General features: G+C 34.2%; 1 protein-coding gene across 3 annotated transcripts; it reads left to right on the top strand.

Moving 5' to 3' along the window:
- The first annotated feature begins 698 nt into the window (after positions 1 to 698).
- On the top strand, positions 699 to 16761 carry LOC128997226 (ADP-ribosylation factor GTPase-activating protein 1-like). Of its 3 annotated transcripts, XM_054422835.1 has the most exons (11): positions 699 to 899; positions 3207 to 3374; positions 4003 to 4116; positions 6137 to 6216; positions 7470 to 7616; positions 8314 to 8428; positions 8911 to 9033; positions 9733 to 9792; positions 10496 to 10543; positions 13817 to 13971; positions 15160 to 16761. In XM_054422835.1, the coding sequence occupies exons 1-11, from the start codon at positions 840 to 842 to the stop codon at positions 15305 to 15307; spliced, it is 1218 nt and encodes a 405-aa protein (XP_054278810.1). In that variant the 5' UTR covers positions 699 to 839; the 3' UTR covers positions 15308 to 16761. The 3 variants fall into 3 exon arrangements, with proteins under 3 accessions (XP_054278810.1, XP_054278811.1, XP_054278812.1); XM_054422836.1 differs by lacking the exon at positions 10496 to 10543 and having other exon boundaries at positions 15160 to 16760; XM_054422837.1 differs by lacking the exons at positions 9733 to 9792; positions 10496 to 10543 and having other exon boundaries at positions 8911 to 9000.
- The last annotated feature ends 266 nt before the right edge of the window (positions 16762 to 17027 follow it).

The raw sequence follows: 17027 nt of genomic DNA, 5'->3' as shown, positions 1-17027 counted from the left end.
CGCTGCTCGAATGGGCAAACGGGAGGGACGATGGCTAAAGGTGTGGTAACGTTATATCATAGATAAAACATACTCCCTTAGGTTATATCTTTAGTGGCTAAAATGTCTTCCCTTGAGGCAACACGATTACCGCAACGGGCGCAACGAGACGGTGTGCTTCCAGCGAGCGGTGGTCCGGTGGTCGTGGCATAGTTAGTTGGTAGCGTTTCGGCTTCGGACTGGTGTTTAGGAGGTCTCCAGTACGAAACCAGCTTGGGCACTATCTTTTGCCCAAGATTTTACTTTTTAACTAAGAGTTTGATGCATTTAAAATTTTATTTATGAACAGAACTTTTCTTTTAATAGTAAAACTTTAATCGACTTTTTTCTCGTATATTTTTATATTATCAGCAAGTTTGGTTGGTTAGGGTAGGATATGACAGTTAAATTTTATAATAAAAAAATTTTAAAATTAATTTTTTGATTAAAAATTTATTATATTATTAAAAAGTTTATTTTATAGTAAAAAAATATCAAATTAATTTCAATTTTTTCAACTTAGTGGTTCTAGCGGCGAACGTCGACACTACAAGATATGTCAGCCATAATCCCTCCCGTTTGCCCCACCGTATGACTGCTAGTGTCTGCTTCTGCTATCCATGCCACGTCAGCTGTTGACAGTTCGTTTCGTTCGTACTCGGGCCCCCAAGTGGCCCAAGTGGATCGAGGGTTGGCTAGTAGTTTTAGGTTATAGTAACTTTACCATATTTTAGTTGTTAGCCTAGCCAATGTATTATTTTTTATAAAAAATATTTTTTACATATATTCCTACTTTTCCTCCTGTATTGAAATCAGTGATCATGGCCAGTCCCCGAACTAGAAGGGTCCTTCAAGATTTGATGCCTCAATATGACAACTCGGTGAGTCAATTGAAATGACGCTATAGTTTAAGCTTATGATAATGATTTAACTTGTTAAATCATATTAAAACATGATCATACATCAATTGATAAAAATACTTCTATACTGCCGCTTCAAAAGATAGGCCTAGTTGTACCTGACAATCATCAGTGTTAGGCATATCAATGTAAATTCATAGGAGAAAGATTAGGCCTAGGGCCTAGATCGCCTATTGCACTTATTTCGATCCGAAATTTGAATTTTATATAGCTTTTTAACATTATTTTTAAAATCATATGGAAGTGTGGTTTTGCGATCGATAAGTACTGTACGGTAAGACAATTTTCCTATCATGAGCCAACAAAATAATTTCAGTTCACCAACTTGGAAACAGTACTGGGCCAGGTACAGTTTCTTAACTGGGCTACGCTAATATCGATTGAATCTATCAATTCGATTAGTAAACCTTCATGCGATTTTTTCACCATCAGCAAGTTTGGTTGGTTAGGTTAGGTAATGATAGTTTAATTTTATATATTTTTAAATATCGATTATTAATCATATTTTAAATTCGATAGTTTCAATCGATATTAGCGTAGACCAGTTAAAAAACTACACCCCTAGGTTAAATACACACAGTTAAATCCCATACAGCATAAATTATGTGCAATTTGCCATTTGGCTAGGCCTATCAGTTAATTAATTATGCTACCTTACTTACTTGATACTTGGTTACTTCATCCTTGACCAACAAAGTTGGATAGATTGTGTCTTATTTGTAACATTAACCCTCCGAGTGTTATTTGTCGCTGCAGCAACACATAACACACTTTGAGTAGTGTTTTGTGTCGCTGCAGCGACTCACAAACACTGTTTACGGCGAAGGCTCTATGACTGACAAAATCGGATTGAACTGGATCGAGTTAGGTATCGTTTTATTTTACAGATTCAGAGCTTTCTCCGGAGGTCTGTCTCTAAGCGCTTTTCATTTTAGTTCCGAAAATATTGTAGCAGACAGCTGACGTGCGTATTTGTTAACAGCTTGGTTAACCTCGGACCGATGACTGATGTGTTTTATTACGTTTATCATTGTTTTAGTGTTAAAAATCAAAAGTAGTGATATACATGGTGTATTATAAGAAGATTTAAGTGATTTTGAAGGGCTGGTTGATGATCCTGAAAAAGTAGGCTAGGTAGTGATATTGATGTAAATTATCAGCCAGATTCCTAGCTATGGTTAGGCTATGCATTCTTAGCTAGACGCTATGTACTGAAATCTGTTTTTTGTCCATAACTTATTTATTTGCAAATCTACTTCCTTATATTATAATATCTTTAATCCTCATAAGATTTTGAACAAAGTGGCTATTTTCAAATATTTATACTTAGGCCTATAATTTATACAATTTCATTGAGCTCAAACTTATTTTTTTTTGAAAATTTTCCAAAATATTTTTTTTTTTACCAAAAATTTTTGTTTGAAACAAATGTTTCTTATGTTTCATGTATAATATTGAAGCCCATGATTTTCCAAACAAAATGGTATATAGAACAGTAGCCTATAATTAACATTGTTTTCAAGCTTCTCAGATCCGTTTTAATAAAACCTTGCAAATGAGCAAAAAATAGGCAGACATTAAGGCCAAAACAAGGGACACTCGGAGGGTTAAAAACATTTAAACACAAAACATACATACCTAACCTAAGGGCCACATTAGATAGTAGGCCAAACCTAGCTGTAGCAAGGCAAAGCGTTTTCTTACAAAACCATATTTTTAAATGTCACAGGTTGAAACAAAGCAAATTACTTGAGGTTATGCTGAGGTCAACATACCTATTCTTGTACATTTATCATTTAAAGATAAGTACCGTAAGCCTATTGTATAGGGGTAAGTTAGACTACAAAGTAGGAAAAATGTCTAAGTAAGTTAGGTATCAACCTGTATTTTGATTTGAGCATTTTCTTAATGTTCATATCTTTATTTAGTAGGTACCTACCTAGCTATATTAAACTTAGTGATGCCAATGAAGGGTTATCACAAGTAAAGTAATACTGTACCTTAAATAACTTAGGCTATCGGATGGAACCTCGGTCTTCATGAGATAACCTTGTGATTTTAGATTTGGCGAAGATAGGCCGAAGTGGACAGTGTTTTGGTTGTGTTGCAGCTATCCATCTTCAAGTCAAACCCATCCGTCTTCCATTTTGACCAAGTTTTAGTCTCTATATTTTAATGAATGGGCTACCTATGTAATAGGTTTATCAATATAAGTTATCCAAGTAGGCTATAAACAAAATTCCTTACTAATAATTTCCTCTCTTTTAGAAATGTTTTGAGTGTGGAGCCCACAACCCTCAATGGGCATCAGTGACATATGGAATCTGGATTTGTCTGGAATGTTCCGGAAAGCACCGAGGGCTCGGGGTTCATCTGTCTTTTGTTCGATCAATAACAATGGACAAATGGAAGGATATAGAGTTGGAGAAAATGAAGGTACAGTAATTTGAGCTCGGCTTTAGTTAAAAATTGTCAACTAACTCGTGTCAGCTATTGGATCATCTACAAACTCAAGTCCTAAGTAGGAGGTACTTTTGACCTCCGCTAGGCCTATAGGTTTCTGTTGTACATTTTAGACATTATGAGTAGGCCTAACACAGTTTGGATACAAATTAATAGTCATGTGAGGAGAACTTTGTCTTTTTGGCACACCTCCTTTAATACAATCTTGTCGCATGTATCACAATGTAAAACGATTGTAAAAATGGTGTTTGCCGTAAAAATAAATAAACAAGCCGTGCATAATTAATTGAACAGATGATTAATAATTTTCTGTTATAAAATAAAACTAAATACTATTAGGCCTAAATTTGAAAACATACTTCAACACGTTCATTACCGAATGTCACATTCCTCCGTAACTGAGGGCTGAATAGGCTATAAATTAGGTAGTTGGTAGCTACTGTATTAATGTAATCATTGATAGAAGCAGACTACTGATTGCATTAACTTTACAATTTCAAAATGAGATAATAACTACACCAAGTGTATTTATTAGGCACATTCTTATTCTGAGGTGCATTGGAATGTTATTTAACCTCTAAACGTACATTTAATTTTCAAGGTTGGTGGCAATCGTAGAGCTAGAGATTTTTTCGATGACCAAGATGATTGGGATGACACAATGCCCATCCAGCAACGTTACAACACCAAAGCTGCAGCCCTGTACAGAGACAAGGTAAGAAACTTAAAATAAAAGTGGTCGACTATACTCACCTTTTAATACAAAGTGCATTTTGGCCAGTCTTGGTAGTTCCCAGTTTTGCCGATAGAGTGTAGCCTACCAGCTATTGGGAACATCTCTTGTGATGAAAAATCACAATAACGACTTTCCCCGCCCTCTGATTGTTCAAAATGGCGACGCTCTACATTTGCCGGTCTCTGCTATGAGAGACGCCAGCGCTATGGACAGACTTTCTTTCTTTTCTTTTTCTTTTTTTCAACGCCAGTGGCATTTTATGAGAGAGTCACGAGAGAATAAATGGACTAACTGGCAAGTGTTTAGTTAATTTGCAGACTCCACGAGTAACTTCGTTCTCTGCTGCGTTTGCTATTATATTGGCTTTATTGTTGTATTATTATAATTTAAAAAAAATCATATTTGACTTTATGGAACATATATTTTTTAAGTAGCCTATATGTAGCGTTACGGTCAATGCCACCCAACATATCTGTTGCGCGGTAAGGGTTAATATATGATGCGAACTATGACATTCTTAGCATAATCCTAAAATAACATAACCTATTCAAGTAGGCCTTTAAAAGCATAATTCTTTAACTTAATATTCTTGTAGTTCTATAGTCGATTAAGTGTTATTTGTCACTAGCCTACTTGTCTTTTCTGAGTGAGTTTCTCAACTGCTAGAGGAGCCGCTCTTTCCACCCTGAGGAATATTCCAATAAGTCCAAACCGCCATGCCACAATGTTTTTTAGTGTTGTAAATATTAGTTTTGTATAAATTTGTATATAGTAATTAATTGACACAATCTATCCGATAATGTCGGTCAACGATGAAGACATCAAGTATCAAGTATTAAGTATGTTCTTTTACCATCGTTCATTGTTATTGATATTAAGTTTGTGTTTGAACATTTATTATTGGGGACAGTTATCATCACAATAATTGGAACATTTCCTTAATGATCTTTTGAACTAGCCTAGTTGACTGTTGCTATATTTGTATAAAGTTACACTGCACGGTACATAGTACTCACACACTATTATTAACATTATCAAAAAATGTTATACTTAGGCCTACCGGATATTATGGATTAATGAACCTATGAATTGTTATGAGTTTAACCATCCATGTTGTCTCCATTTTATCTACAGACATTAACTTATACTCTTTTATCATCAACCTAAATTCCTACCGGCATACTTTTTACATTATTTAACCCCTTAACCGCCGTCTAAGTAGCCTAGTCAAAATCCGCCATTGCCACTTATTTTTGCCGTTTTTTGACGATTTTTACTTGTGATTTAAAAAATTGTACCAGTTGTTTTTTTTTTTAAAGAAAATATTTATCAATATTGTTTGTAGACATCTTCAAAAACATTAAGCTTTAACAATACTAAAATTTGAGATTGGGGGGGGGGGGGGTTCGGGGGTTTCTTGAGTTAGGCCTATAATAAAAATTAGGCCTACAAAAGTCTACAACTCTAATAAATCATCATCCTCAAGCATGTCACCAGCCATTTCGACTAATATTTACTACTCATTCAACACTATCAAGTAAATAACCACCAAAAATCACAATTATAATGACACGCATAATGTACGTAAGCATTACGTAAGCTTCCGCAAGTACGAGTTTTACTGAAACTACGAACGGAACTGATCGGGACCATTACTGACCTATAATACCACTAAAATCCACCAGATTGCAGCACTAGTCAAGCAGCACTGTCAACAACTTGTTTACGTACGTATATCAGAGATAAGGCGGGAAGTGAGCTGTTAAAAATAAAACACAACAGCTGATTACGTCAACACGAGATAACTCGTGCGTGGCGGTTGCTCTGAAAACTAGTATCACCCGGCATATCTCGTGCGTGGCGGTTAAGGGGTTAATGCTATAGCCTACCATAGTTTATTTTAAATAGTTGGTTTGAATGCAGTTTAGGAACCCTTTTGTATGCAGTGTCAAAAGCGCTTTTGTCAGTCAGTATCTACATTTCTCTCTGACGGTTTCAGATTGCAACGCTGGCCCAAGGCAAACCCTGGGATGAGGCCAAGGCTTCTGCACAAGTTTACAGCTCTGGTTCATCATCCAGGTAAGATGAAATTGATTGTAACCTATGTTAGTCTGCCTTCCTTTTAAAATTACAGACTATTTTAAGGCGCAATATTATTCAAAACCAGTTTTTTGTGAGTAAATTTCACCTCCAGTAAGCTTAATTTTTCTACAGTATTAATGCTACACTAAGCTGGATTGGCATTATACATAAAAGTATCCGTTGATTTCGACGGGTTTCACCTAGTCTATATTATTAACAAATTTGAATTTTTGTGTCAACAAATCGACCCCTAAATATTTATTTTTATAGGCATATTAGGTATCAATTTAAAGCTCTTATCCTCTAGATGTGCCTTTTGTGAGTTTGGATGATATCTCATGAAAGCCCATCCCTACAGGCTTTTAAAACTTCAGAGTTTATGCTGAATTCTGTTGTCAATCATCTGAACTGTTTCAAGTTTAGATAAAAACAGATGACCATAATAATACAATTTTGTTTACTAAGCAGCAACAAAAAGCTGTAATATAGAAAGAGAACTGTCAAAGTAGGATTCTTACAGTTAGCCTATGTGTTTTAATCATTGGCGACAAGCATTCAACAGAAATAAATTGGTATGTGTTTGAAAATTATGCAATGGAATGGACTTTAGACAACACAAATTATTACAAGTTATACACTGCAGAGCATTAAAATGGAAAGATGAGCCTGCTGGAATGAGTCGTTTTGGTGCAAAAGTTTCTTTACCTGTATTAGAAGAGCCGATACAGCTATGAAAGAACTGTACCTTGGAAAAACTGAAGAGTCGTGGCATTTTCAGTTTCAAGATTTTATTTTGTAAGATTTTTTAGTTGGAGATTAAACATATTGTTTAATGTTGAATGGTTTTCGTTTAGTTTTTAATTGTAATTTAATTGCATTGGCATTTTTAATCGTAACATGATTTTTAAACAGTGTGTGATGCAAATGATTATAACTTATTTTTGTGATCGTTGGCGAAGCCACGACGGATAATTATTTGCAAAACCATAACAGAACTAAATACATATACCTCAACAAAAAAATTAAGTTAACAATAATTAGAAACCTTCAACTATACAGTTGTGTCATGTGTTTTGATTTAGATTGTAATACTCTGTTTATTTCTTATGATGTAGGTATGATGGTTAAACCATCTCAGGCAAAGCCACAGGTACAAGCTAGTTTTACATATTTATAAGTTTTATTTTAAACAATACGATGGTTTAGTGTTTATTGTTGTCAACATAAATATTGAAATCATCTTATGTCAGGTCGCAGCCCCAGCAGAGAACCTCTTCACCGCAGTATGATAACTCTTATGATGGCTCAAGCTACCAGAACATGAACTCTCAGAATTTTAAAGATGAGACGGAAGCGTTCTTCAATCGCAAACAGTCAGAAAATTCCACCAGGCCAGAGTATGTATAAATCTTTTATCCTTGCTGTTATGCCTGTTTTATAAACACAGGCAACATAGCTAACTTCTACAAACCTGCAAAACACAATGTTTTTTTTAACACACAAATACATTGTAGCATTTGGCTATAGTTAATGATCCTTGGTAAGTGATTACTTGTTAGTTAGGCCTAACAATTTTCTGGTTTACAGGCATTGACATAGGCTATTGTTTTTTTCCATCTGTTTGAAATTTTGGATAGCCCACTAATCTTTTTCAAATACCCCAAGTGGTTTCATGGCAATTTTTCTAATCCTCTAGATGGCAAAGTCTTATTTGACGCAAAACTACTGTTTAGCAAAGACCTAGAACTAATCAATCTTTCTCAAAGTTTCTAGGCTTAGAACTTGAGGAACTAGACATTTAATTTCTCACTATGTATTTATTTTTAAATTTATACTACTCACTACTACCACATTAGGGGGAGCGAGCTGGCGTAGTGGTTAGAGCGCGGGACTTGAGTCCCTGAGGTCCCGGGTTCGATCCCCGCCAAGTCACCAATGGATTTTATCTAAGTGATAATGCCGCAACCCCTAGGTCTAGCCTGAAGTAATGTGAAAAACAATCCCTGGCTCGTGCCTAGTGTGCTAGGACAAAAATAAATAAAAATAAAAAAAACCACATTGGCCTGTCCATGTCTGATTTGACTTTGTTTTCAGCCATGTTCCCCCCAACCAAGGAGGGAAGTACTCAGGGTTTGGTTACACGATGGATCCACCTCCAAAAAGCCAATCTCAAGAGTTTTTCGACACTGCTGTCTCGTCCTTAGCCAGTGTAAGTCCTTTAGTAGTGTAAATGTAATTCTTTAGCTGCCAATTCCCCATAAGGGAAAAGCTAATGACAAGTCTCTTGGTAAGACCTAGATCTGGGACAGAGTTTTTTTTTCATGTTTGTGTTTCCAGTGACCGAAAACAACATTCGTTCAAATTGATGTTGCCTATGTCTCAGCTAGCACGATAATTTGAGTAAAAATCATAATATTTTGAAGATGTGTGAAACAAACTTATATAAAAACCTACGTTTATTCAAACCAGTTGGCAAACCAGCATGATATTGGGGTATTGGGTTCCATGGGAATTTTTATGGGTTGAAAATTGGTTTTCCCATTTTCAATCCCCTAAACTAAAATTTTTGAAATTTCATTCCGTAGCCATTTTGAAGAGTTTAAAAAATATACAATTTAGTATATTGAAGAGTTACTGGTGTTGATTAAACCACAGATAACAACCGCTAATCTTAATTTACATTTGTTCCAGGGATGGTCCCTGTTTTCGACTGGTGCCACCAAACTTGCCACCAAAGCTACAGAAAGCGCCATTAAAGTGGGTGGTATTGCGACTCAAAAGGTAGCTGAAATTGGTGTTAATGTTAATGATAAGGTATGTTTTATTCATTTCATTTTTATTTGTTTACTTGTATATTTATTTTGCTTTTATAGTTTTCATTTAGGCTATGTTATATTGTGTCGTTAGTTTGATGCTTGAGTTGGCCAATTTAATTTGGTAATTTATTTTAGTTACCATCCCAGTCCATCGCCATGTCCAACAGTAGGCCTACTATCAACACTAAAATCTTGATATCTCTCCAAACTTAACTTACAACTCTAATTGTCTGGGAAGAGTGTTTAGTGCTCACCTTCAAATCAGGAAGAGAGTCAAAGAAGGTCACTGTTTTGATACCAAGCGAGATTGTTTCTGGACTCAAATGCCCTTTGTCATTTGGCTAACAGTTAAAGATGCTTTCTTACAAAAGTCCGATGTTGGTGGATCAATACCAGGGTTTGTACCGATCCCTTGAAAATGCCAATGGTGTAAAAAGAGAGAAAAACACCAAACTTTACGCCTTGAGTCAAGCTGAAGATCTAATTATTTCTGGTATACTGAAACTGGTACTTTTTGGCCTAAATAGTTGTTTTCCTATTTGATTATTCCCTTGTAATATTTCTTGCATTTTCATAGAACATTCATTACCCTTTATCGACTGATGTTTCTGAGTTGAGTTACTTATTTTAATTTTTTCCATAATTTTGTGGCATTTGATTTTTTTTCTCATTTAGTTTGTTTTCTATTTTACTGTAGGTAAAAGAAGGTAAATTGTTGGACGATGTACAGTCACAAGTCTCTAGTTTGGCGAGCAAGGTAAGTTTTTCATTTTTATATTTATTTTAGAAGTTTGCAAATTTAGTACCTTACCACATTATATTAATTAACATTTTCAATCAAGATAGCAAACATAACACATTTTTTTATGTGCTTGAGAAGCAACGCATTCTTGATCTTGAATAGAGATTTACAACACGTAAATTGCTAAGATATCAATTTGGCGCCTTCCATTTGGATTTTAAAATCATTTGCCTGTCATATTTGGAACTCCTAGGTGTTTGTGCATAGTCAGTTAGAAGATTCCCGAAGCAATGAAAGTTTATACTCTGACTCTTCTAAAATACAGTAGAGGTTTTGTTGCTGTTTAGGGGGCATTACCAATACTGTAGTTGATTTGTCAGAAACATTGAACTTTTGAATGTCAATGTTGTACAACTTCTCACTAGACACTTGCTGTGTAAACTAGATTTGTTGAGTCTACTATGTAACAGATTAACTTGTAGGGTATTATATTATTTTTAATTTAAATGAAACTGAAATGCACCAATCACTAGAATGTATTGGTTTTAAATATCACCACACAGTTCATTGTTATCTAAATTTGATACTTGAACAATAAAAACATTAATTGTACGCTACCATTCCAACTATAAAGACTGTGTGGTTTTTCTCAATTATTTTTCTCATTTCCAAAATAACATATGTTGATTACTAACTTGTAGTCATGTCGTTGGTCCAGTTTGTCGAGTTAACCTCTGATCGACCCACCGAAGCATGCAGCATGACAGTAAGATTAAACATGAAAATGTATGATTTAACACACACACACTTGCTTTGCACTTGAGATGTCATAAAAAGAATCAAGAACTTCAACTAATACTTTTATAGGGTTATGATTTTTAAATTGATTTACATAACTCACCCTGCAGTTTGAAATAAATGTTTGATTTTATCACTATTTAATCCAGGTGTTAACATAAAATTAATATTATGTGTAACAAATTGGTGTTTTTTTTTAGTGGACCCACTTTTTAACCTCCTATTTAAGGACCATTTAAAATTCCAGCTTTACTATTCCACAGTAATTGAACATAGCTATGTATGGGAATGCATTGGAATTTGGAAATATAAACAGTACATTGGATACTGCAACTACAGTAGACTCCCTCTAGTTCGGCCACCTCGGGACCTCGGGGCCACTGGCTTACAAAAACGGCCGGACTAACCGGATGCAGTAGAACCTCAATTATCCGGGGTAATGGGAGGGGAGGCCACGGATAACTGAAAACCACGGTTAAACCAACATGGCATAAACATATACCCATAAAACACCTAATACTGTATAAAATGGACGTTAATATGACAATTAATTTGCAATTTTACATTATCAAAATACAAATAATAGTATTGCGCAATTGTCATATGTTAAGTCATTAACCTTGGTTCAGTAATAAAAACTAACTGTTACGATTAAAATCACGCTTATTCAAGCAAAACAAAAACTACACAACACTGTACGTACAGCAATAAATCACGTAAAGAACAGAACAATAGAAAGTCTTTACTGCAAGCTACTGCTACCGTAGTCAGCAAAGGCTACTATTACATGTTGTTTCAGAACATAAGAATGTCGATAAAAACATTAGATAGGCTAACTCATAAAACAGCATTAAATCATAGTACTTAGTCTTAAAGATAATCACGACAGTCGTAAAATACGTAGTGATAAAGATTTAACAATGGATGATGAAAACACCGCTTATTGTTTCTTCTTTGTTCTTCTATTCTTTCTTTAGTTTCTCTTTATCCAAATATTAAACAAGTTGCCATGGTTACTAATCACCCAATCACAAACTGTTGTGAGATAGCAAGCGCACAGCAGATAGTTGTGTAAAGAGCAGATGATTGTCAGTGCAAGCGGATAGCTTGACCTTGAAGCTAATAAAGGCTATTTCTTTGTTTTGCTTGAATTTATTTTTGTGAAATAAACCGAGGCGTTTCAAAAACAATAATAGGGGAACGTACCACATAAAAAAGTTGTTCGAAATATATAATTACTAGCTGTACCCACGGGCTTTGCCCCGTTTAACTTCATAAACTATTCGCATGGCTCATAATCACGTTCTGGTTGAAGTTCGTTCGCTACGCTCACTCACCTTTAGGTTTGAAGCCCGACCAGAATAAAAACTACTTAGTTTTCCTATTTAATGCCCAAAGAATCGGTGTATTGAATTTCAGCCTCCTAGGTAAATGGGAAGTGGGAGAATTAGTGATGAGTGAGTGAGTGAGTCAGTCAGTCAGTGAGGGCTTTGCCTTTTATATATTTAGATGCCTATACACTGCATTTCAACATATTAGACTGAAGAAAAACTATTTAAAAAATGTTCTTGATACTTTTGAGGTTATGTAACAGAGGTAATATGCAACAATTCACGCATAGACACCCGTCAACTAAACTGACATAAATTGTTTACTTTTATGTTTGTTTACTTTTATGTTTGTTTACTTTTAACTAAACATTCAAGTTGAATCCTGTCGAAGGTCATTCGCTCGTGACGATATGACTTGTCCCCCTGAGACCAGGCCGGACCATCCGGTGGCCGATCCAACCAAAGCCGAACTAGACATAGTCTACTGTACTTTTAGTGTAAAATTTGATGTCTACAGTATATTAGTGTGTTTTTTTTTAATGTCCACAAACTATTAGACTTAAACAAATTCACGCTAAAAAGATTCTCAGGCATATTTCTTAAAATAGCTTAACCACACTTACTTTTTTACCATTTAACACGTTCGCTTCTTACCGCTAGATGCCGGGACGGCGCCAGGAGCTGAAGTAAACGCTCGCCGCTGCGTGACATTGCCCCCAATACACTGAATTACAGTAAAAACAACAGTAGTTATACTGGATGGCAATGTTCTGCAATAAAACTGGCTTTGGATGTAGTACTAAGTGATTCTGATAGATAGCAGCACTACCCAGGTTACAGTCGATAAAGTAGTGTCGCTATCTAGCAGGAAAGAGATGGAACAAAGCCCTGTTCCAAACGACCCTGGTGGTGATTTTGGGAAACTAAATTTTTTATTGTCAGAAAAGTACGTCCCCACAAGCTGCAAAGAAATATAGGATGCTTGCGACGAGCTGGCTTATCCATGGCAACGTTAAACAACAATGAACGGTGACGTTCCGGAACGTTCCTAGCTCCTGGCGCCGTGGCCCGGCTGACGCTCGAATGTCCGTAGCATTGAACGTGTTAATTGAATAAAACACCTCGGAATTAATAACTCAACAAAATATTTAAGCTCAAAGTTATCATAGAAAAACATTATGAAATTAAAATTTAAACTGGCAAAAAACCCGGGTTTTAAAGAAAATAAAATCAAAATATCAACTATTCCGCAAAAAAAAAAAAAAAAAAAAACAGAAATATTCCATCATATTTATGTTTTCTGAAAAAATATATATGATATTATTTAGCTTTCTAAATTATATAAAATTTTCTGGAAAAACTTTTTAAAGAAAAAAAAATAATAAGTATAAACTGGTTTTTAGCAAAATTATCCCCCTCAAAGGAGAATTTACTCCTGTGTGTGAGATAGATAGTACAATAGAAAGAAAATTGTCTATTGTCTATTGTCTATTGTCTATTGTCTATAGAGTCGTTAAATACATGTTTATGTTCACATATTAGATAATTTCCATGTTTAATCCAGTGTTAAAACATGGCCACCGTGGTGTGGCTTAGCACGTCGTGTGTAAACAAGACGTTAAACAGGGACAAGTTTATTTAAAAAAATGTTTAACATAGTAAAACTAACTAACACACTAAAAAAATATTTCTAATTTATGTGAGTGAAATCAAAACTTTTGCAGTACCGATACTCAGTACTTAAAAAAAAAAAAACACATAACCCTTTTTTAAAGGGGGTTAGGTTAAAAAATAAGTAATGTAAACATATTTCATCTGTACCGGTACTTCAACGTGACTAAGTAGTACGCACAATATTTTTATCTTATGAAGTTGTATGACAGGTTGAGAATCTCTTCTATTGTTGACAGGTCAGTGAGATGGGACGCAGAGGTTGGCAAGATCTGTCAGGTACCAACACGCCAGCGCCTCCCCCACAGTCTGCATCAGCTGATAACTTTCCTAGCTACTCCAACTACTCTTCTGAAAAGTCGTCGCTTCTTGTCGACGGAAACTTAAAGCAAAGGTAAGGTTAAGGTTTTGTATGCAAAATATATTTTAACTTTTACAAAAACCGTAAAGCTCACACCTATCTAACAATAAATTAAAAGTCTTGATGAGAAATTTACTGAAAAATTATTGGTTTTTGTTTTTTTGCCAAACGGGAGCCTCTCATATTTATTTTAAGAATAGTATATTTCAAAAAAAATTTACTCTTTTTGACCCGTGGTCAAGTTTTACAATCGAGGCGAAGTCAAGGTCGAGAAATGAGCGACTTTTTGCCCGTTTGGTGAACTATATTTTTCGTCATATTGCATCATTAATTAACAAAATAAGCTAGAAAACTAAATAACTTGTATGTAATTGTAATGATAACCTCTCAAAACGACTTCCAGCTTGTTTTCAATTCTGCTAATACAAATAAGCAGCTATTTAGTAAGTGATTCAACCATCTCGTCTATTACGATTGTTTTACAGTACATTATCCAATATAGATATGTCGAGCGATCGACAATAATAGTCTAACACCTTACCTAATAAATCAAACAATAAATAATTTCAACTGATGTGATTGCTACAATCAAAATTTGCTGTGAAACTGTTTACAACAGCTAATTTTACTTACTGATTTTTTAAAGTAAAAATGCTACTTAAGATCCGCAATGCATGCATAAAAACAGCTGTTATTGCTGCAGTATGATGACAAAAGCAAGTTGTATCCGTCTAGAAATAAACTTATAATTAATTTTGAGTCTGGTACCGATGATAAAATTCAAGATATACTACTAATGCAAAAAAAAAGCTATTTTTAAAAACCAAACTGAAACCCAACGAATAAAATAAGAACTCACATTTTATTGTGTTCAGTTGTCATTACGAGTGAGTTTGGTTGTTGTATTAATAGTCAAAGGTAGGGCAAGTAAAACTTATAGAAATCAGCTGTTTTTTTAACTAATTTTTAAGAGAACAAAATGCCACATTAAATGTAGGAGAGGTTTTATCTTGGCTTGTAAGTTTTTCTTTTACACCTTTTTCAATATCACAACAAACACTAGTTGCAGAATAAACTAATATACGCAAGTACTTTCTTCCATGAAATAAAGGTTATGACTGATAGCCTAATTATTCATGAAATACCCAGTGACATTCAGTTAGGCTATCTTGTGTTTGCACCCGAGTCAATCTGTTGAATGATGAATTAATTATGTTTCAGAAACCAAAGCGGAGGATCTCAAGGAGATTGGGGCGGAAATTGGAACGAAGCAAGTAACGAAAGAAAAAGAAACTCCGTTCCACCTGACACCGACTCATACAGGAGACGGACAAAAGAAGATGAGATATGGGATGAAATCAATAACTAGTGAGAAAAAGAATTGTTGTTGCGTAAGAATTTTAGTCTTCTAGTTAATCATTTTAAGAGAAGATATTTCCTACAGCCAGTATCGAGACTAAAAAACATTAACATTCGATTCAGTATTTAACTTTTGCATTGTTTTCAGTTGTATTGATGTGGTATGTTCTTGTAGCGAAATATCTCAACTGTCATTTTACATTAAAGAATTAATTTTCATGTTTAAGACAAGAAATGTGTTTGTATAATAGAATACAACTTATTTTTTCAACAAAAATTGATCAAATTCTCTGCTGTTTATAAAACTTAAATGCAGAATTTTATCTCTTGCTGAATCGTGGCGCAATTTAAAAACTTCTGTTTCCATGAATTTTTAGTGTTTTTTTAGGAAGTTTGAGACATCTTTTTATGTGAAAATAATGAAAAGTATTTGTCAATTTTATTGCTTACGAATACTGCAACTGGACAAAATGTTGTCAATAAGGTATGTTAAAATCAATTATACTGTTGGACTTCCATTTGTGATGGTTAAAAAGCATGATTGTTAATTTTTATTTCAACCAAACTAAGGTATTTTAAAACTAAGCCTTATATGATAACAGCTGTATCCATGCAAAGGCATTTAGGCACCACTGTAAACAAACCCAAGAAACATGCATTCCAGATAAGCTAATAATAAAATTTTATTTTTATTTATCTTCAACCTGAGTTTATTGACTTGCTATGTTTATTATTTATTTATTTTCAACTCTTAATTCGAACTATAATTTATGTTTTCTGTGTATATGTGTGTTATATATAGGCTAACATTAAACAACATACAAGGTTTCTTTCAAAATTCCCAATGAAAGTAGGCAATAGGATGGCCGTTATTAATAATCAATGTGTAAATGCGGAGTAGAATGGCAGAATAAAATGTTTTGAGAAATATTCAAAATGTGGTCATAAATTATTTTTATGTAGGCCTACGAGTGATTTTTATTCTTGAGATAATTCTGAAAGATTATTTATCTCTGTAAAACAGATCTAGTATCATTACCGTTGAGAACTTTGATAAGCACAACAAAAAACGTTTATTGTACAGTTCTAAAGACTAAAAACGTTTACTATCAATTAATGGTTAAATAGTTATATTCATCTTGTATATTACATTGTTTCTTAGAATATTTAGAATAACTGTTCATATAAATACATGAGTGTCAGAAGTTACACATTAAGTATCCTGTGTACAGAATATTCTTGGTTATTCATAAGGAAATTTTCCACTTGTATTATTGGTTTTTCCATTCTATCACTGCAGTAAAATTCAAATTCCTTTCTATGACACTGTGATATTATTGTACTTGATTTAATAGAGCTACATGTTTTTTTCTTTGTATGTTTTAAAGAAGTTATTTTACACATTTATTGTATTTTAGTGATGGTACAATATATAAATTCTATGAATCTAAAAATGTTAAATAAAGTTATTTTCAGAAAAAAGTGTATATAAATCATTTTACCTAGCATAAAACCAATTTAGATATGTTGTAAAACATCTCTTCTACTAGGCAGAACATGGTAAGTACTTAAGTTGGCTAACCAACTATATTCATACTTCTAGTAGGCTTCACAAAACATTGGACCGATGTTCATCTAAGAATACTAATTAAGTCAGCAATGGTGATGTAAACTCTATTCCTAATACAAAAATAAACCATTTGCTTTTTCGAGCCAATCATGCAGGCAGA

The sequence above is a fragment of the Macrosteles quadrilineatus genome, unplaced genomic scaffold (assembly GCF_028750875.1).
Source record: "Macrosteles quadrilineatus isolate MER2022 unplaced genomic scaffold, UCM_ALF_1.0 Scaffold_6__1_contigs__length_79288215, whole genome shotgun sequence".
Classification (NCBI taxonomy): domain Eukaryota; kingdom Metazoa; phylum Arthropoda; class Insecta; order Hemiptera; family Cicadellidae; genus Macrosteles; species Macrosteles quadrilineatus.
Note: the sequence above shows the minus strand (reverse complement) of the source record. Positions and strands in the feature narration are given on the sequence as shown.